Source organism: Ipomoea triloba, chromosome 7 (genome assembly GCF_003576645.1).
Source record: "Ipomoea triloba cultivar NCNSP0323 chromosome 7, ASM357664v1".
Lineage (NCBI taxonomy): Eukaryota > Viridiplantae > Streptophyta > Magnoliopsida > Solanales > Convolvulaceae > Ipomoea > Ipomoea triloba.
The window spans coordinates 2,886,356-2,907,038 of NC_044922.1; the positions used below are offsets into that span (position 1 = coordinate 2,886,356).

At 34.9% G+C, this 20,683-nt stretch overlaps 2 protein-coding genes and 2 long non-coding RNA genes across 4 annotated transcripts; all 4 read left to right on the forward strand.

Moving 5' to 3' along the window:
* The first annotated feature begins 6,029 nt into the window (after positions 1 to 6,029).
* LOC116024635 (GTP-binding protein At2g22870) lies at positions 6,030 to 9,472 on the forward strand. The gene is made up of 5 exons (XM_031265577.1): positions 6,030 to 6,292; positions 7,307 to 7,791; positions 7,924 to 7,993; positions 8,796 to 8,958; positions 9,039 to 9,472. Exons 2-5 carry the CDS (start codon positions 7,356 to 7,358, stop codon positions 9,255 to 9,257), a joined length of 888 nt encoding a protein of 295 aa, XP_031121437.1. The 5' UTR covers positions 6,030 to 6,292; positions 7,307 to 7,355; the 3' UTR covers positions 9,258 to 9,472.
* A 3,898-nt stretch (positions 9,473 to 13,370) lies between these two features.
* On the forward strand, positions 13,371 to 14,823 carry LOC116024983 (protein JINGUBANG). Its single transcript, XM_031266033.1, has one exon. The coding sequence runs from the start codon at positions 13,381 to 13,383 to the stop codon at positions 14,671 to 14,673; it is 1,293 nt and encodes a 430-aa protein (XP_031121893.1). The 5' UTR covers positions 13,371 to 13,380; the 3' UTR covers positions 14,674 to 14,823.
* A 4,852-nt stretch (positions 14,824 to 19,675) lies between these two features.
* On the forward strand, positions 19,676 to 19,979 carry LOC116024903. Its single transcript, XR_004099538.1, has 2 exons — positions 19,676 to 19,778; positions 19,875 to 19,979. It is a non-coding gene; the product is annotated as an uncharacterized LOC116024903 (long non-coding RNA).
* A 53-nt stretch (positions 19,980 to 20,032) lies between these two features.
* Positions 20,033 to 20,677, forward strand: LOC116025031. Its single transcript, XR_004099576.1, has 3 exons — positions 20,033 to 20,084; positions 20,410 to 20,489; positions 20,608 to 20,677. It is a non-coding gene; the product is annotated as an uncharacterized LOC116025031 (long non-coding RNA).
* The last annotated feature ends 6 nt before the right edge of the window (positions 20,678 to 20,683 follow it).

Consider the following 20,683-nt stretch of genomic DNA (forward strand, 5'->3'; position numbering starts at 1 on the left):
CCCCCCCCCCCCCAAAAAAAAAAAAAAAAACTGGAGAAGTTATTGAGGAAGGGAACAAATTATTTTCATTATTTTGTTTTTGCTTTTTTTTTTTAATTTTAACTGATTAATTGAGTAAAAGAGATGAAATGTTATAGGGAGTCAAAAGACAACCGAAAGAAAACCAAAAGAAAAAGTTAAAAAAAATAATCATGCTTTTACGTAGCGTTTTACGCAAGTAATTCTAAAATTACATCATTAACATTTAATACTTTAAGTAATCATTACAAACCATACATTACTGGCATGCAATTGTACAAAGTCTTAATAGGAGTAAATCAAGCATTAAAGCAAAATTTCACTCTACAATTAGCATATAACTTTTTTTTAAAGGACAATTATCATTATCATATAACTTAAGGATGAAAAATGTAATTTTTTATTTTTTAATCTTTAAAATTGTGATGCAAAATTTGTAGTTTTACTATAAAAATTGTACTCAAGATCTCTAATTTTAGTTAAAACAATTATATTACAATTGTTTGTAGCTTAAAAAAATGCTAACGATCAGATCTCGAGTATAATTTCCGAGTTTTTACCCATTTTGGTCCCTTGACTATTGCCTTTTCTCAATTTTACATTTTGACTTTTAATTTCACCTAATGTGGTCCCCTGACTTTAAAAAATTACCCTATTTTGGTCCTCCGTTAGGTTGGCGTGAAGCAAACGTTAAATGTGAGGGTACTTCTATCATTTTGCTTGATTGGCGCCTTCGAATACCTGCCTTGACCGAGTAAACCCAAGTAATCCCCAAATTAAGAACATAATCGAAACAAAAAACCCTAATTTCAGAAATTGGCGACGAAGGCAGTGAACAATTGGCGAGGAATTCATGGTGATTCGAAGGGCTGGGAGTGCGAACTTGCCAATATATGGTACGCAATAGCTTTTTACTTTGTTTGTTCTGCTTTTGTGTCTTCGTTTGTTGAAGGTCAGCGTATGCGTGTCTGTGTATTGTTGTGTTTTGTATGTTGTTCAGTTTGTGTCTTTTATAGGGTCAAGTAAACAGGGGACCACTGAGTATTTGTTGTGAGCATATGTATTAGAAAACTGTGCTATGTGTTTGCTTTTTACTTTGTTTTTTCTGCTTTAGCTTTTGGAGGGGACCACTAGACACAATTTCAGCATTCTTTTGTTTTTTTTTTCTGTCTGTCACAACTGATGGGGTCCATATGAGCAGAAAGCATGTGGTTTTACACTGCACCTTGTGTAAACAAAGAGGACACAATAGTAGAAAATGCCCTCTAAAACCTGTAAGTGTTTTCAAATTGTTTTAGCTAATAGCACATGCTTATTTACATGTATTTGAGTCCTTTATATTGTTTCCAGAGAAACCTTCAGCCACAAAGGAATAGGACACAGGCCATTCCAATACCAATAGAAGAACTGGTTGATGTAAGTTATGCATTTCATTGCAGTACACTTACCTTATACCCTTGCCACTGCTGACTTGTCTGACCTATACAAAAAAAAATGAAATTAAATAGATTCCAATTGAAGATGTAAGTTCAGAAGTTGTTGCAACTGATTTGAATGTTGAGGTTGAGTCATTGCATAATGAGGATGAGGCTTTGCACAATGAGGTACATGTTTTTTTTAAGGTACATGATTGTTTATTTATTAATTTTTGTTCTCTGTTTTCAAAAGGTCACTGAATCTGCACAAGAAGAGATACTGATGCCTGATGAGGAAGAAATGTCATTACCTACACAAGAAGATACACCATTACCTACACAAGAAGACTTACCATTACCTACACAACCTCACTTTGAAGATGATGAAGGCCATAACAGTGTTGAACAAGGTCATGGTGTCCAGACAAGCTTTGCTGTAAATCCCTCTCCCAGAATGCCTAAGACACTTGGTCTAACAAAGAAAAGGAAGCCTGTTGCTCAGGGAGTGCAGAGAAAATATAGGACAAGGTCTTCAATGACTTATAAAGGCAAATCTGGAAATGCTAAACAACCAATTGAAATTGATTAAGGGCTTAAATTGTTGAAATATTTTGCTAGATGTTTTCAAGTTGACTGCTTTTTGATATTTCACCATGATTGAGATGTAATTTGCTACAGTTAATGGTGGTAAATATTTTGGTAGATGTTGACATGAACATTATGAATGTCTTTTGGATACTTTAGTATCAATGGTGGTAAATCTGTGGTGTAATGCAGTTGTAATCCAATACAATTGCAGTTTATATAATCTGTGATGTAATGCAACTGTAATGAACAGTATTTTGGATACCTCAGTTTATGAATGTATAATTTTTTCCAGTTTACCATTGCTTTATTTTTCCAGTGAGTATTATTGTGGTGTAATAAACCAGTGCACTTTTACAGTAGCAATAAAACATATATTCATTCATAAAACAGTGCCAGTTTACACACTTTCATTCTTAAAGTAGTGCAATATTACAATAACTAAGACTACATCATGCTAAAGATAGTTTAACACTATGAGTACCAATTTCATATGTGTTAAAGTACAAATAAAACAAACTAGATGCTAAAATAATAAGCACAAACCACTTAATCCTACACCTAAAGCCTCCTACTTTTGCACAATTACAAGTTCTTGGGAGGACACCACCAGAGGAGGACACCACCAATGCTTTCAATCTCTCAATTTCCTCATCTTTTCTATTCATACTTCTTAATAAGCCAGGGATTATCTTCTTCGAACGGGCACACATGGGAGGATCAAACCATTCCTTGAATCCACATTTGACACCATCCTATCAACAAATTCAAGAATTCTCACAAAGAAGGTCCAATTGAAAAAATTTCCAAAATACAAAATAAGGGAATTGCTCCTTACACAAACCCAAAACCTACGACCTGGATTTTCGCTACTCCAAGACGTTTGAATGCTCCATTCACTGCCACAATTGCAAATTCGCGTCGGGATTGCATCTCCGTAATGGTACCTTTGCCTTGGCGATGATGATGATGATGAACAAGAAAGCTTAGTGCTTTGCCTCCATTGTGTTGACATTGTAACAAATTTTGGCAAATTATAGGAAGAAGAAAGCAAACAAAGCTAGGGTTTTTGGTGAGCAGCTGCGGATTGCCTCCACTGGAATGAATATGGCTATACGCTCGGTCAAGGCAGGTATTCGAAGGCGCCAATCAAGCAAAATGACAGAAGTACCCTCACATTTAACGTTTGCTTCACGCCCAACCTAACGGAGGACCAAAATAGGGTAATTTTTTAAAGTCAGGGGACCACATTAGGTGAAATTAAAAGTCAAAATGTAATATTGAGAAAAGGCAATAGTCAAGGGACCAAAATGGGTAAAAACTCTATAATTTCCATATGGAGAATAGCACACATACAACTTAAATTTACTAGAAATTGGATCCTAAAGGACCTAAACCAATGTCTTGAACTATATATATAGAATTTGCCTAGAGAATACAATGGTCAACAAAAAAAAAAAAAATATGAGTAATATTATATGAATTTTCATTTTTCACTCTACTTTTTTTTTTCATACGATATGTCATGCTTTAATTGATTAATAAAATGAGTAGATCATGACTTTTGTTCATTGTTTTTTCTTCATCTAATAAAAATCCAACAATTGGTGCGTGTTATACTCCATGGAGTACACTTACCATTTTCTTGACTAAGTTTCAGCATGACTTCCCGCTTCAAGTGCGACAACATTGAATTTATGTGTGAATGTGTCTCGTGCCATTAATAATATGGAATGTGCGCTAAGGCAATGAACTTTCGAGTTTAGACCGTGGCATTAGCTAACGAATAACACTACGATTGAGATAATTGAGTTGTGGTCTCCCCTCCCCCGCCACACGCGCGTGCACACACACACATATATATATTGCTAATGATCGTGGTCTAGTGACACAAAGTAGCTCTCACAAATGAGAGGTCATGGGTTCTAGTCCCCGTAGTTTCAGTAGGTTGTGAAAATAATTATAAACATATACTACATTATAACGAAGTCAATAGTACTATATATATATATATAAACCGTTTTAAAACTATAACGCTATATGATATGATATTTTTTCATAATATAGATTTATGTTTGTATGTTATTGCTAAAATATCTATGTATAAATATACGAAGAAGTAGAAGGAAAAAAAGAAGAAGATATATTTGCTACTGCATCAATATTCTTCCTTTACAAGACAGAGAAGCATAGGGGGTGACCCCAGCCCAGGTGGTAAGAGAGATCCGCCTACAATTGAGAGGTCGTAGGTTCGAACCTCAAACCCTTGGATTGGGGTTTGAGTCGGTCAGTTACCCGGCTAGGGTCACAGGGTGAGGAATAAACCTCATTAAAATAAAAAAAAAAGACAGAGAAGCATATGTTGCAAATCTGCTGATTTTTTGGTCTACATAAAGTTGACATATTATGTGATGAGCCATTATATTGTCCATTGAATTGAATCCTTCCAACAACAAAAAGACACATCTCCAATAGGGAATTAGGGATGATGACAACTACAGTTCTCACTCTGATCATCATATTTAAGTTTTGATTATATTGAAATTTACTTTAGAAGTTTTTTGCATCATTCTTTCCCATTCTTTACATATTTTTATTAGAAATGAAAAAGCTAATGAGCTGAGCCGAACAGAAAAACGACCCTAGCCGTTTTCAAATACGTTACAAAATATGTAACTCAACCCATTTAGTGGTGAGTTAGCAAGTTAAACGGCCGAACTCGTTAACTTATTTAAAATTTAATAAATATATGTCTAAAAAAGTAAAAAAGTACTACTAATTTTTGTATGATTATAATATTTAAAACTTTGACCTCAAAATCAATAAACAACACTCAGTCCAATTCATAAATTGCACAAATATACACTTTGTATACACTTAAAAAAATTACTATATAGTCAACGAATAAATTACTTATTGACCCAGTTTGGTAATATAGTTAGCTTATTAGTCAATTTGCTTTATTTGACAATTATGAAATATTTGACTTGGTTAAACACCTAATATAAGTGTTTGATTAATTCGATTTTTTTGTAATAGTTTATTGCTCCAAAATGCTAAAATTCAAAATGCAAAGCAGTTTTTTTGATCAGCTTTTTAGGAAAGTCATTTTACATGTAATCCGCTATCAACTAATTTATCAAACATCTTTCTACAATCAGCTATTGGGGGTGTTTGGTTATTGGCTTATAAGCCAAATTTCAGCTTATTTGACCAAGTTTAGCTGTTTGACCAACCAATAAGCTATTTTGAAGTGTTTGGTAAATTGCTTATTGGCTTTGACTTATTGGGCCAATAAGCTGAAAATTGAAAACCTAATGAATGTAACTTTTTATATTAGCTTGTTGGGAACAATGGGTATATTGACTATTTTATCCTTTAAAATCAATGTGATTTACTTTTAAATGGTGGTTTGTTTGTTATTTTATAATAATAATAATAATAATAATAATAATAACAACAACAACAACAACAAACAGGCGATGGGTTTGTTATTTTTAATAATAATAATAATAATAATAGAAAATAAATACGTAATAAAAATTGTTTTAGAATACTCGTATAATTTAATAAGAGTTAAATAAACAAAAATAATTAACTTATACCCTTAAAAAAAGTATAGATGATATCCAAATTTTATAATTATTTATTAATAAGAGTTTATCTTCTTGTTATATTTAAAGGTTGAAATAATACAATACACACATACCCTTAAATGTCATTTTACATTCAATCAGCTACTAGTAAACAACTAATTTACCAAACAATTTTTTATAACCAGCTAATACAACCAGCTGGTCAAACCAGTTAACGTAACCAGCCATCAACTACTAATTAAACCAACCAGCTATTAGCCGTTTGCCAAACACCCCCAATGCTATCAACTAGTCAAACTCACTAACTCAATCAGCCGACGGCTATTTACCAAACACTCCACAAATATATATAACATAAAATATTTTATCCAAATATAAATATAAGGTCTTCGAAGGTTCTTATTTCCATCCCGCACCCTATCTCAATTGTTTTCATCCCTTCCATTCAAAGATTAAAGAGAACTCATAGTCTCGTAATGGAAGCTAATAAACTTATTTGATTGCTTCTCGCGCCATTTTAATTAGTTACTTCATTTTAGAATATTCTGAAAACTGTTACAAGCTTCGAGCGCTCCCACATACAAATATTTGATGGTGCGCCCAAGCTGTTCGTCGGAAATCCTGAACCAAGCTTTTTCTCCAAGTGAATACTGTTGAGCGCTGAGGAAGCTTCGAGAGGTTAGATATTTCCAGTTGTGTTGATTATTGAAGTGCTTTTTGATTTGAGTGGTTGATTGATGATATTACATTTGGAATCTGTGTTACAATTATACTCTGGATTATGCTGGACATAAGCTGATGGTTGCTGCATGATGTTTTTTCTAATTCGGATCTTAATTGGTTCTACTACTATGTGGCTATTGAGTGCGAAGCATTCTCTATTGCATGTTTTTCTTTCGTTTGGATATAAAGTCGGGAACACTGGAATCCTGCCTGATTAATGCGCCGGCTTCTCTTTTGAAATTAGGAAAAAGAGATAGCATTAGCATCCCTACATCATTTCGTTAAAATTCTCTAACAAGCTATTGCATATGGATCTTGACTTGTAAAACTGGCATATAGTAATCTTTGGAACTTTTTATGGTGATTCTTAGGAGATGGTTAGGGGCAGTTTCAAGGACGAAATTTATGAGTGTGGAATATTGATGATTGTGAACCTATAAATTTTTTGTTTCTAGGGTGTCATTAAGTGGTTTTAAGATAGTGAATTTTGTAATTGAGTATAAGACCAATGTAAAATTGGTGTAAACGACTCTGTTGAAACTGAAGCCTCTTCAGTTTGAAATTCTCCTCCATCATCCACTCCCCATTTCCTCCTAAGATCATCCTTTATCGATTCCCCTAAAAAAATTACATATTGAAATTTTAATTAGTGTGCTTGAACTGTGAAAGTGGTTTTCTTTCTTTGTTTAATATTTTGGGCACCCTCTATGAATTGAATATTACCAATAACGTCGAAAAACCTAAAGCATAATGTTGAAGACATCAATGTATTTTATCGTATAAACATATTGCAGCATATATTTTTTTTCTCAATTATTTATCTTGCAATTGTTTCTAAGTTAAAGTTTTCAACCATTTCACATCAGCACCCTCCTGCCTTGTGATTTAAAGAAGCTAATTTGTAAAAAACAAGAGGGTTTAAATTGTTATGCTCTAAAATCTGAAGGGCATTGATAAAATTATTCTTAGGCATTGATGGGCATTTCAAGAACCCAATCGACTTAGAAAGAGGAAGACAATGCTAACGAAATTGAGGTTTAGCCTCTTTACTCCACAGCACTCCTCACTCATTCACTCCCCAATTCCTCCATTTCATGTCTCTTTCACAACCCCTCTCTCTCTCCATGTTGCCACTTTCAAAACCTCTAATGCTTCACCGCTCTCTGAAACTACCCACTTTGCCCAAAATGACCTGTTCATGCCGCCTGGAGTTGACCCAGAAGATATTACCCCGGAAATGATTCTACCTCGCTCTAATATAGTCATTGGACCCTATGCCGGAGAATCCAAGGTTAACACAGTGGAGTTTGTGAAGAGTAGCAGTCGGGTGAAGGACTGTCCTAAGGACCATCGACCTGAGTTTGCTGTGGTGGGTAGGTCCAATGTTGGCAAATCCTCTCTCATTAATGCTTTGGTTCGAAAGAAAGAGGTTGCACTTACATCTAAGAAGCCAGGTGTTTTCTATTTTTCCTTTTATTTTTTTTATTTTTTTATTTTTTATTTGATGAAATTCTGTTAGTAAACTACTGAATTGAATTTTAGCTTTGAGTTATGGTAGATTTTGATTATACCGTGTGATTGTGTAGGGAAGACTCGGCTGATTAATCACTTCTTGGTGAACAAAAGCTGGTATATTGTTGATTTGCCTGGCTATGGGTATGTTTGTTTAATCCCTCTTTTTGTTTGAACTTCTTCTAATGATGTATGTTCAATGTTGGTTATCATTTTTTGTTTGATAGACTAACTAGTGAACAAATGTTTCTCATCTTTCTACACTTATATATTTTGAGCAAACATTGGGCCATAATTGCAGTAAATATGAACTTGTCTGGCATTATTAATAGATAGGAGTTCCATCTGTTACTAAAATAGGGTTTTCGGAAGTGATAAAGTAAGTGATTTCCATTTGAAAGTTATGAATGTTGTTTATTAAGAAGTTAATAGCTGGTTGTTGTAGACCAAGTGGCACCATGGCAAATTCAATTCAACTCAACCATGTCTGATTGTGTTGATTAATAGGCTCTGTTTTTAAAATTCATAACAACGGAGGTATTCACTAAAGAGTTGAATTCCAAAACTTCACATTTTTAATACTGTCTAGCCCTTTAAAGATCACTTCTTCTTGTCAAACCAGTTAAACTGCAATACTGCATGGAGAAACATTGCTGTTAAGAGTCCAAGTTTGACCACGAGATATCATTTATACCACCCTTACAGTGCTGTTTGGTTTCTTTCTCTGCTGTCTGCTCTAATTGCCTTTGTCTCCTTGTATAAGTCTCGTAATTGCATTATGCTATGTTTGCAAGGCCAAGGCAACACTCCAATCCTTCATCACCTTGAATTATACCTCTTACCATTTTCCATCCTCTCACCAGCACTACTATCCATTATTCAGGACTAATTTTCTTGGTGGTTAAATTGGGGCTTTGTATCTCATATAGCTTTTATTTGTTTGCAGTTTTGCAAATGCCCCAGAAGCCGCTAAAATGGACTGGTTCTCATTCACTAAAGGCTACTTCTTAAATCGAGAAACTTTGGTTTCAGTTCTGCTTTTGGTAGATGCAAGTGTACCTCCTCAGAAGATTGACCTCGACTGTGCTAATTGGCTTGGACGTAGTAAAGTATGCAGCTAGTATATAACTCTGTTCTCTTGTTATTAGTATTCCCGTCATTTATATCATCCCATCTCTCTTTGTTTCAGATACCAATGACTTTTGTCTTCACAAAGTGCGACAAGATGAAAGGGGGTAAAACCAAACCCGATGAGAACATCAGAGAGTTCCAAGAATTGATCAGACAAAACTACAAACACATTCCTCCATGGATATTGACAAGCAGTGTCACTGGTCTGGGAAGAGATGGACTTCTTTTGCACATGTCTCAATTGAGGAACTATTGGGACAGTGATTCACCAGACTAAATGATTTTTCCGAGGTATTGCCATGGACCTTAAACAACTTTCATTTTATATTATGTTTGTTGAAGATTTTCTGCTTTAGGGTATATTGTACTTGTGAAGCTTGCTGGTAGAAGCTTGATATAATGAATAGTCAAAGCATTTTCATAGATTGAAAACATTTGATTTGATTTTTCTCGAGTTAAGTAATAAAAAATACGGTGAAAAGTAGACGGATACCTAATATGACTCTTTAATATATCACTGTTTTTTAATAATTTTAATAAATTATCGATTTGACAAAACAGAAAGTAAAAAAGCACAAACCATTAATATTTGTTATACAACAACTGACAAAGTCCACATCCTTTTAACTAAACAACGACTAAATGGATAAAATGAAGTGGATATGTGAAATACAGAAAGCATACGACGCTGATTACTGTTGTAATGACATATAAAGCAACAGGTTTCTGTTGATGACATGTTTTAATAGTGACATATCTCTTTCTTTGTCTTCTCTACATGGGATTTTTAATCAATAATTTACGTCACGTAATTTAATTTATACTCTTGAAATTCATTAGTCGTTAATTTTTTAACCCATCACAGAAGCGCAAATAAAAATCTAATCTTCCAAGGGATGCCTTGAGGAGTTCAAAAAAGTACAACTGCATTTACTTCAATTTTTTAGTTTCTCGTTCTCTAACGTTTTTATTTTTTATTTTCTATTTTAAAATTGAAGAAATGTACAAGTAAAATATTTTGTAGTTTTGTGAGTGTATGCGACACCTTTCGACTCAAATGGTAACATCAAAATGTTTCTAATTAATTGAATTTCATTAAAAGTAAGTATAATTTTGCATGATATATTTTACATAGTAATATTATTTGGGAAAAAAGTGCATTTTGGTCCATCAAATTGTTTTCAAGTTATAAATTAAATTTAGTCATTCTCTTTCAATTTTTACAAATATAGTCTTCTAATTGTTAAACAAGTTGTAAACTTAGTCCATTAACTAACTAGTTAGAGAATAAAATTGTAAAAATTGAAAGAGAGTGATTAAATTTGTTTAAACCTTAAAAATAGAGAATAAATTAGAATTTATAAATAAATATGATTGTGTAAAACCTTATATACAAATCGAGCTTGAAATCTCAATTAATTAAGAGACTAAATTTACAACTACTTTAACAATTAAAGGACAAGATTTGTAAAAACTGAATGAGACGGATTAAATTTGTATAAATAGTTCACAAACCACATAAAAAAAAATCACACTAAGAAGACTATGTTCAATGGGCTTGATCAAGAGAATGTTGGCAAGAATCAAACTCATAATCTTTGAGTACGAGGGTTATGTTTCACCCATCAATCACCTCGGCCTTTCAGAGTTTTGGGATTAGTTCTTCATTTTCACCATCTCGATGGTAAATTAAAGTCTCATTAATTAAAAAGAGTCAAAGTTTTGATCAATTAATTTTCAACCTTTAATTTACATCAACTTTAATTAGGTTTTTCCTCAATGTTAGCCATCTTTAGTTTTGGTCAAAATGTACTTATTTGATTTCATAACACATATATTAATGTAGTTTTTTACAGCTTGATTACACATGAATTGATGAACTTCATTATATATAATATATAAATAATAATAATAATAATAATAATAATTATTATTATTATATTATTATTATTATTAGTATTATTATTATTATTTTCTATTGGCGGTTGGTGATTTTTTTTTTTATTTTTTATTTCTTTCACTTGAAGACATGCATTCTGTAGATATGAAAGAAAAAACTCGTTTTTAACATTTTAACCTTCCAGATTAAGACTTCACCGGCAAAATAGAATGATGTATCCTTGCTAGGTACATGCATTCTCCCATATCTTTAATGTTGTACTCTATATATGTCTATATTCATCCTAATTATTACGGAGTATATGTTAATTAATATTATATAATTTTAAGTAACTTTTTTTTTTTGAATACAATTTTAAGTAACTTTAGTATTGCTATAAACGTGAAGAGAAATGATGTTTTTCCATTCTAATTATACGTCATAATATTAGTTTCTTAATGTAATAATAGAGCTATCTTTATATTCATGAGTTGGATAATCTACATTAATTTTAAAAAATTCACTTAATAATCAGATTTAAAAATGAGTTAATCGAGTAATATAATGGCACAAAAGAAGTAAATATTATGAAACAAATTTTGAACGAGAATCTATAATACTCAAACATGAATTATAATATAATTTGGATTACAATCACGTTATATGTTCTGGTTTTATTTATTTTTAAATTAATAGTATCTCTTTAACTAAATAACTCATGGTAGTCAAAGACCTTGTGGTCAAGCGGCACCCGGTGTATACTCTCATGTGGAAGGGAGTGGATTTGAGCCTTAGTTGAGGCATTTGTTGACTCTTTGTGCTTCAGTAGGTTAATAAATATAATATAATACGGAGTAATTTTTTCCTTGTTTTAAACCTCATAAATAATGACATAATGTCAAGTAGGGAAGTAAGCAGCACTCTGCACGAGATATAAAAATTAGAATGAGAAATTTCTTTCTTTTCTTCCTTCTTCTTTTTTTTTTTCCTTCAAATTTCTATATAGAAGGGGATACCCGAAGTAAACGAATGCAAGAGACTGTTAAGGGTTTCTTTTAATTAGGCCATTGAATTGGTGGTATACATTTGTGCATGTAGAAGATTGACAATATACTTCAAATATATGGTTAGTAATTGAGAATTTTTTAATAGAAAAATGAAAGCGCTCTACATACTTCAATTATTAACAATCTAAGTCTTCTATGTAACCATTTTATTTTAATTTACTCGTAATACACGTGTGACTTGCACATCCTATCGGTGGCTCAACATTCAACAATCGCATACATGTTCCCATTAGGTTAGTCAATGAACATGAAACCACTGGGTTCTTTCGAAAGGCGACACTATTGAGTTTCCGGCCACTTCCTAAAAGTAATTTATCCTCTTCTTGATGAAAAGAGAAAAGAAAAAAAAAACAAATATATTATACTTTGATTTTCATATAATTTCTATATTTTGAACAAAAAACATCTTTTAAATGCAAGTTGGTCCCTGCCCTAGGTCAACATTTTTGGCTGAAATAACTTTTATTTCTGTCTTTTTTTGTCAACACACCTTCCAATTCATCACAATCATCAAGTAGTGTTAAATTACCAAATAACAATAATAATAATAAATTGCAAGTTGAGCTTTAGTGTTTGCTGTTTCAAAGAAAACAACAAGTTTTTGAATCTTAGCATATGCCCTAATGCAGGCTTCTTGCTTCCTTGGCTATGGCGATATATATGATTATTATAAGAGCTTCAATTCATAATTTTATCCTCTCCGTCGCTGTCACCAGGCCATTTTGACAAGGAAAAGTTGTATCAATATTGGAATAAACAACCATTTCTTTTTCCCCTTTTCTAAGTTATAACCTAACACTTGCTTTAATTAATACATCTTATCTTTATTAATTATAGTGTTAAAATAATAAGAGATTTGGTACTTGTAATTTTCGACACTCGATAATCACATTAAGCTCCAATTAACTTAAAATACATCTGCCAAACCTTAAACCACAACTTATTGGTAGATCAGAGTTCATCTTCAAATTCTTTTACTACATGCATCAGAGATGAAGTTCGGACAAGAGTTTTGTCTCAAAATATTTATTGTCTTAATGTAAGTAATACTTGTATAAATACTATCATATCACTGATTATAATTTTGTTATCATTAACTCTCAGCGTAAGATAATAAGTTACGTTCAACAACTTAGAATGAAGTTAGAGATAAAATTTAAAGTTCATTATGGCTTTAGGTAAGTTACACTACCTACACCACCCAATTTCTTTCATTTATATATTATAACTTTAATCCATTTATTGCAATACCAAAAAAGTTCATTTGGAGAATTTAATTGACATTAAAAAAAGGCAAATTAATAAATGGAAAACAAGGAAAGAAGGTGGAAAAATCTAGGAATTTGAAGAGGGATTGAAATTACAAAAACGGTGTCGTTTGATCCTTTAATTTAAGTCTATATATTCTCCATCCTCTTTTCCCTTCACTGTCTTGTGGAGAAACTCTCTTCACAATGAAGGTTCTATCTTGGCTGTCGTCGACATGCTCCTCTTCCGCTTTCGCCACCGCGTCCTCCGCCGCAAACCGCCCCAATCCGCCGCCGGAGACCAATGCTCCGTCACCGGGGCTCGACACAAGCAGCTACTCCGACAGCTCTCCTTCTCTCTCCCAAGAAACGAGCTCGAGCATAAGTAGCCTTCAGAGCAACGCCTCTCTCCTCACTCTCCCCTCCGTCCCTTCCCTGCAAAACCTCTCGCCGGAAACCTTAAGCCTCGCCGTGACTGTCCACTGCGTCTCCTCGCTCAACCCCAGCCCCGCCGCGCAGGTTAGCTCCCTCGCCGTCCATAACCGCCTCTTATACGCCGCCTCGGGGAACGAAATCAATGTTTTCGAAACCGAAAACTATACTCTCATAGATACGTTCAACAACACCAAAGGCGCGTCGTCCGGTTCCGTGAAATCCGTTTGTTTTAGTAACGGCAAAATCCTGACCGCTCATCAGGACCGCAAAATCCGCGTCTGGAGATTCGCCAGTGATAACCGTCACAAGCTCATCGCGACTCTCCCTACTGTGGAGGACCGTTTACGGAACGTTATATTCCCTAGCAGCTACGTTAACGTCCGGCGACACAAGAAGAAGCTCTGGATCGAACACCACGACGCCGTTTCCGGACTCGCGACGTCGGAGAATTTCGTGTGCTCGGTTTCCTGGGACAGGAGTTTGAAGATTTGGACGGGGCCGGGTTTTAGATGCGCCGAGTCGGTGAGAGCTCATGACGACGCGATAAACGCCGTCGTATTATCCAAAGACGGCACGATCTTCACCGGCTCAGCCGACCGGAGAATTAATGTTTGGGGGAAGCCTTTCGGCGGGAAGAAGCACGGCTTGGTAGCGACTCTGGAGAAGCACAAATCGGCGGTGAACGCGCTGGCGTTGAACTCCGACGGATCGGTCCTGTTTTCCGGCGCCTGCGATCGGTCGATTCTGGTGTGGGAGAGAGAAGACAGTGCGAACTACATGGTGGTGACGGGGGCGTTAAGGGGACACTCGAAGGCCATTCTGTGCTTGATCAACGTCTCTGATTTGTTGTTCAGCGGGTCGGCCGATCGGACGGTGAGGATATGGCAGCGGGGCTTCGGCGGCCAGTATTGCTGCTTGACGGTCCTCGACGGGCACGAAAAGCCGGTGAGGTCGTTAACGGCGCTGACGGACGGCGGAGATTCCGGCGGAAATATTAAGGTGTTTAGTGGAAGCTTTGACGGAGAGATCAAGGTGTGGCAGGTTTTGATATCATCAAATAACTAAATGATTGGAGGATTTAAAGAAAATATTTCTTGTAAAATTTGTTTCCCCATTTTTTAGAATGCATTAATTCATCTTTTGATAAGAACAGCAAATATCTAAAGCTCTAAAATAATGATATTTGGTGACACGGGATTGGTATTTTTAGTGCAATTTCTTTCTCTTGTATAATTTGTAAATTATTATATATTTAAGTGGTCAAACAGGTCCGACCTTCCCGACCATCTTCTATTCGACTGATAAACTTATATCTCATGACAACCCGTCTGAAATCTTATGGCACGTGGTCTGCCAAGCGCCGTTGGGTTGTCAGAAATCTTATGGCATGTGGTCTGCCAAGCGCCGTTCCCGAACCACTCTTTGTGCATGTGCAACATGTGTGTACCATGTCGCTCTCTCGGCATGTGTTCCCCTTCTCCCTCTATGAATACCGCATTTATGGCAATGGGAGGGACTTTTGATTCTTTCTACCTACCCCATATCAGCTCGGGGTGTCCGGTCATCATGCAACCCCGAGCTTAAATACTTGAACTCACGAGTCGAGTAGACAAGGATCGCACTATGATCCAACCCTAACATTTGTACTGTAAAACTTGGCGTATTTACGACGTCAGTAAATGTATGAACCAAAATTACATGAACCTAGACCAACATACTCCCATAACATCATATACAAGTAGACGGTGAATACCCTTCAGAAGCCTCGTTCCTCAATTACATACAATCTAAAATCATACGTCCTCAATAAGATATTGAATTGCTTTTTGACTGCTTTAATGATTTGACTTGGTCAAAACGTTAAAAACATTATTTGATTAACAAATAACGGTTTGAAGGCAAACTGTCAAACTTTACAAACGCTGCAAGCATTTGGCTTATCACCAATTGCCAAACAAGATCAATCCCATTTGCATAAATATTAGCTTCTGGGCCAACATGACATAAAGAAGTAAAGAACAATACAAGTTGCTATTAAGAATACCCCTAATAACCTATTGGACACAACATTTGAGACACTGCACGGAGCTTGGTTGAAGATGGAAGAATTGAATAGCAGCTGACAACTAAAAATGCAGTGGCCTGCCCAGTAGTATTTCTCCTGCTACTGCTACTGCTACTGCTACAGTGCCACTACAATAAGTCAACGCTGACAATATAAGCTTATAAAATGGATGGGCAATCACATGAAGTTGCGTGATAACTTATTTTAATAAATAAATATTTGTGTTAATCGCAAACTTTATGATGGATTATTCATGATCCAAGAATATGTACCCAAATTTGACCTTTATAATAATATAATAATAATAATAATCATCCTATAAACAATCCCATTTAACACGCACTACAATGGACTCCTCGATCGTTGTTTTGGCCATTATTGCGTCCACAGTATTAGGATTTTGGAGGCCACCAACCCTATATTAACAAGGCTTTTTCCCCTTGAATTTTGACAGAATAGCACCCAATCCAAAACTTAATTAGCTCATGAGTTGGTTACATTAGTGAGTCAGGTACACGTTAGTCCTATTCATTCCACATCACAAATAGTTAAAGGAGGTAACAGAGGTACTTGCACTTGCAGAACACCAAATGAGACAGCACCGTACCATAGATTTCCGATTGAAGCATCACCTGAGGCTTATATGAGGATGCAAAGTTTTAAGGGGCCGGGCCAGGAATAATAACATAGTAATAAAAATATTAATGATATGGATTAGAATATGTAATTCTCAACATTATTAATGACATACCATATATGCATACTTAATACAATATAATTATAGAACTAATATAAATGTATCTTTAAATTATTAATTTACTAGTGTGGGTTGTTAATTATATTAGTGATTACTTAATCCACACTTCAGTATCTAACCTTTGTGTTAATGAGAAATGTTAAAGCTGTGCAGGTCGCCAAGCATTGTTTATTAATCCGCTCATGCTCCCCTACGCGAAAAGTCCCTCACTGTGAGAGGTTGCTCCCGCATTATTGCCAGTGAGACTCGATCTCGAGTCATTATTCTCAAATTTTATTTTTGTGACCAATTGAGTTACCTATGTGGGCAGTTTTTTAACTTTAAAAAGAAGTGTACGTGGATAGATGGAATAATTAAGAGTGAAAGAATGAAGAGGGTTTGGCATTTTAACTTTTAATACTGATGATTAGATCATAACTTCACAGCTCAGATACGTAAAGAATATGTTCCATTTACCTTTTTTCTTTTTTGGTTTAACGAAACTACATGAATAATATTGAATATACATACATGTATATATTTCGTTACAATAAATTAGTATAAAAGTATTATGCTTAGGAAGTCAAATGATCATAATAATTGTTCACTTATAACTTAACACTATTCAATAAATTGAAAAATGTGTTTCGTCTCAAACAATTAATTTTTTTTATGTATCTCACATAATACATAGACGTAGTTTTAGCTTAAGTTATCTCGTCGTTGTAAAGTGTGGAGTGCAATTCTTATATTTGCAATCTTGATCATATGATAAAAATTATTTATTATGTAGATATAAATTTCTATTTTTTATTACTTAATTCTTTCTTCGAAATTAGAAGTTTTGACATCGATTGAGTGCGCGTCGACCTAATTAAACAATTCTGATTCAAATGAAACGCTTAATGTTATATATAGTCAAATTTTTTATTTTTTATTTTTTATATTTGTGTAGTAACTGACATTATAAATATAGACGTCACCATGTAATTATTGTGTATTAAAGATCAAACAAAAAGGAACAATTTTTTTTTTGGTATCCGAAGAACAAAAAGATGGATTGGTGTGTATGTTGTTGTTATAAGATAAACGGAAACGATACTTTCCTATAGGTTTCAAAGTTGCAATGTGGTTTGTAAAGCGTATATAAAAGATAAGAAGAAGATGGAGAAGGGCCTGAAAATTGAAGGATGTGTTTCGTGTCAATTAAAAATTTAACTTTTGAATTTGTGGCATGTACGTATCAGTATGCCAAAAGTTCTAATTAATAGCGATAACGCAACTTATTTCTTTATATTTACGTAGCAATTAGCATCAATTTTTAGATAACAAATGCTAAATTAATCTTTTCAGGACTCTGCCTAACAATTCAGTCTCAATTAAAGTTTTTTTTTTTTTTTTTTTTTCTTTTTTGCAAAAGTCTCAATTAAAGTTATAATATATGCTCAACACTAGGAATTAAAAAAATTGCAACTTGACAATGCAAGTTGACTGTAATGTGGTGGAAATGATGCAGGTGTGACGGAGTTGCCTGCAAATCTTGTTATCTTAACACATCATATCTATCTATCTATCTGTATATCTATGGTGGTGCTCTTCTTTATGCAATAGATCCATTTTCGTGGCCATCATGCAATCCACTGACATGGCCATCCTCCATCTCATCTCCTCTTTTAGCATCCTGCGCTTTAATTGGCACATGTAATTACCCAATCCACTTCAATTTGCAGCTTTTCTCAGTCTCCTTAATTCATGTTTGTTAAAATCTTTCTCACTATTTTGAATCACTAATTGAGTTATATAGGTTTCAACCACTCCGTAACCCCTTTCAAAACTATTCAAAAATATTATTTAAAGGTATATATGTACGGGATAAACTCTTCACCCACTAGATATCGAGGTTATTTACCAATATATAGTCACTATCCGAGAGTGTGTACCATCCAGCAGGTAAACTCTTCACTGCCATTATATTGTCACTCCTTTCGGGATTATCCAACAACAGTTACTACTTGAGGGAGTCTATTGAGTAAACTCTAGACAGGTGAAGAGATAAATCATACTAGAAAGATCTCGAGTAACACGCCCAGTCAAAAAATTGTTGACAAGAATCAATTCAAATTAAACTCATGATTTTTAGTTACGTAATTATGTTTCACTCACTTGGTCACGTAAAAAATATTAGATGATGAAATTTCTAAGTATTTTGTTTGGAGGATTTAAAGTTGTGTCAACCAACATTGGCCATGCTGATGATACTGATATGCCATTATTAATTCGTTGAAAAAGTGGACATTGAAACCAACATTTATGGTTCTTGTACACAACCTAATCTTAAAACTAATATTTTCTGTCCATATAGCTTTCTCCGACATTAATTAAGTCATGAAGTGAAGTGATTGATTGAGAACATGATTTAATTAATTAATCTATGCTCATTGTCTTTTATAAGTAACTCAAACTCATAGATCATGCATGACGTGGTTTCTCTTGTATTTACTCCATCTCCACTGTACTGTCTGTCTTTATCATAAAGATGAGTCAATATTCATGAACGAATGCATTTTATAAATTTTACAAAATATAATCACAAAAATAATATTACAAATCTATAGAATCATTTATTATTGGTTGGGTACTTTGTCTTGACATTAAACTAAATAAATGTTAACATGAAAATACGAATAGCCTAACATGAAAGTCCAATTGCTGAAGGTCTCAGTGCGTTGATTGAGAGACATATGAATATGGGTAAGTTGCATGGGATTCGTGTGTCAAGAGGAGCTCCCCCAATATCACATTTACTTTTCGCGGATGACTGTTTTCTTTTCCTTCGGGCTAATATTCAGGAAAGTGAATGCATGAAAGATATTCTTGATACATACTCTAAAGCTTCGGGACAGCAGATTAACTATGACAAATCAGCAATCTGTTTTAGTGCAAACACGCCTCAATCAGCTCGACATGAGGTAACCGAAATTCTCGGAGTGACTGAAGGGGATACCGCAGGGAAGTATTTAGGCCTTCCTTCTCTCGTTGGGAAGAAGAAGACACATATCCTGGGCTTTCTGAAGGACAAAATTCTTGCCAAGATCTGAAGCTGGAATGCCAGGTTCCTCTCGCGTGCTGGCCGAGAGGTCCTTTTAAAGAATGTTATACAAGCAATGCCGGCCTATGCGATGATGGTTTTTCTTTTGCCAATGGGGTTGTGTAAGGATATTGAGATTTTGATGAATGAATACTGGTGGACAGGCTCGGTGGGCAATGGTAAGGGACTACGGTGGAAATCTTGGGGTGGTTTAACGACTCCAAAAGCTGCAGGAGGGATGGGCTTCCGCAAGCTAAGAGAGATGAATTTGGCTCTCTTAGGTAAACAAGCTTGGCGTTTGGTCACCAAACCGACGTCACTAGTTGCAAGAGTTTACAAAGCACGTTACTATCCTAAATGCTCTTTTTTTGATGCAGTTGAAGGAGGAAACCCGTCATATATATGGAAAGGCTTGCTAGAGGTTCAAAATGTCCTACGCTTAGGGTGTCGTCGGAGCATTGGAAACGGGCTAGACACGAAAATAGGGTCACATGCGTGGCTCCCAACCGATGAAGATCCATATGTTCATTCGCAATTAAGTAATGACGTGAAAGAGGCACCGGTTGCGACATTATTTAATGAGCAAGGTACGGGATGGAATATAACTCATATACTGAATGTCTTTAATGAACGTGATGCAAAGTTGATTTTGAATATCCCTATTACCCTTCGTAAGCCCCCAGATTCATGGTACTGGTATTGGGATCAGAAGGGCGATTATACTGTTAAGTCCTGTTATAGACGGATTGTTGGTATGATGCATGATGACCACCCTTGGTCGAGGTTGTGGAACTTAGATGTGCCGCCAAAAGTAAAATTATTTTGCTGGCAATTGGCCTCCTCTTATTTGCCTACCAGAGATGCATTAGCTTTTAAACACATACATTGTTCACTTATTTGCCATATGTGCAGGAGAGAAGATGAAAGTGCTTCTCACATTTTTGCTAGATGTGCTGAGGTTCTTAAAATTTGGAATGCTATTGGGCTACCAGGTACTAGTACAAACCATGGTAATAATGTTATTGAGTGGTTTTTTGGGTATCTCAATGTCTTGACTGGTGAACTACTTGCTAAATTTGTCATGGCCTGTTGGGCTATATGGTGCAGCAGGAATGATAGTGTATGGAAGGGGGTACCTTATGACATGCATGCGTTGTTGAGGAGGGCACTTACGTTTTGGTCGAAT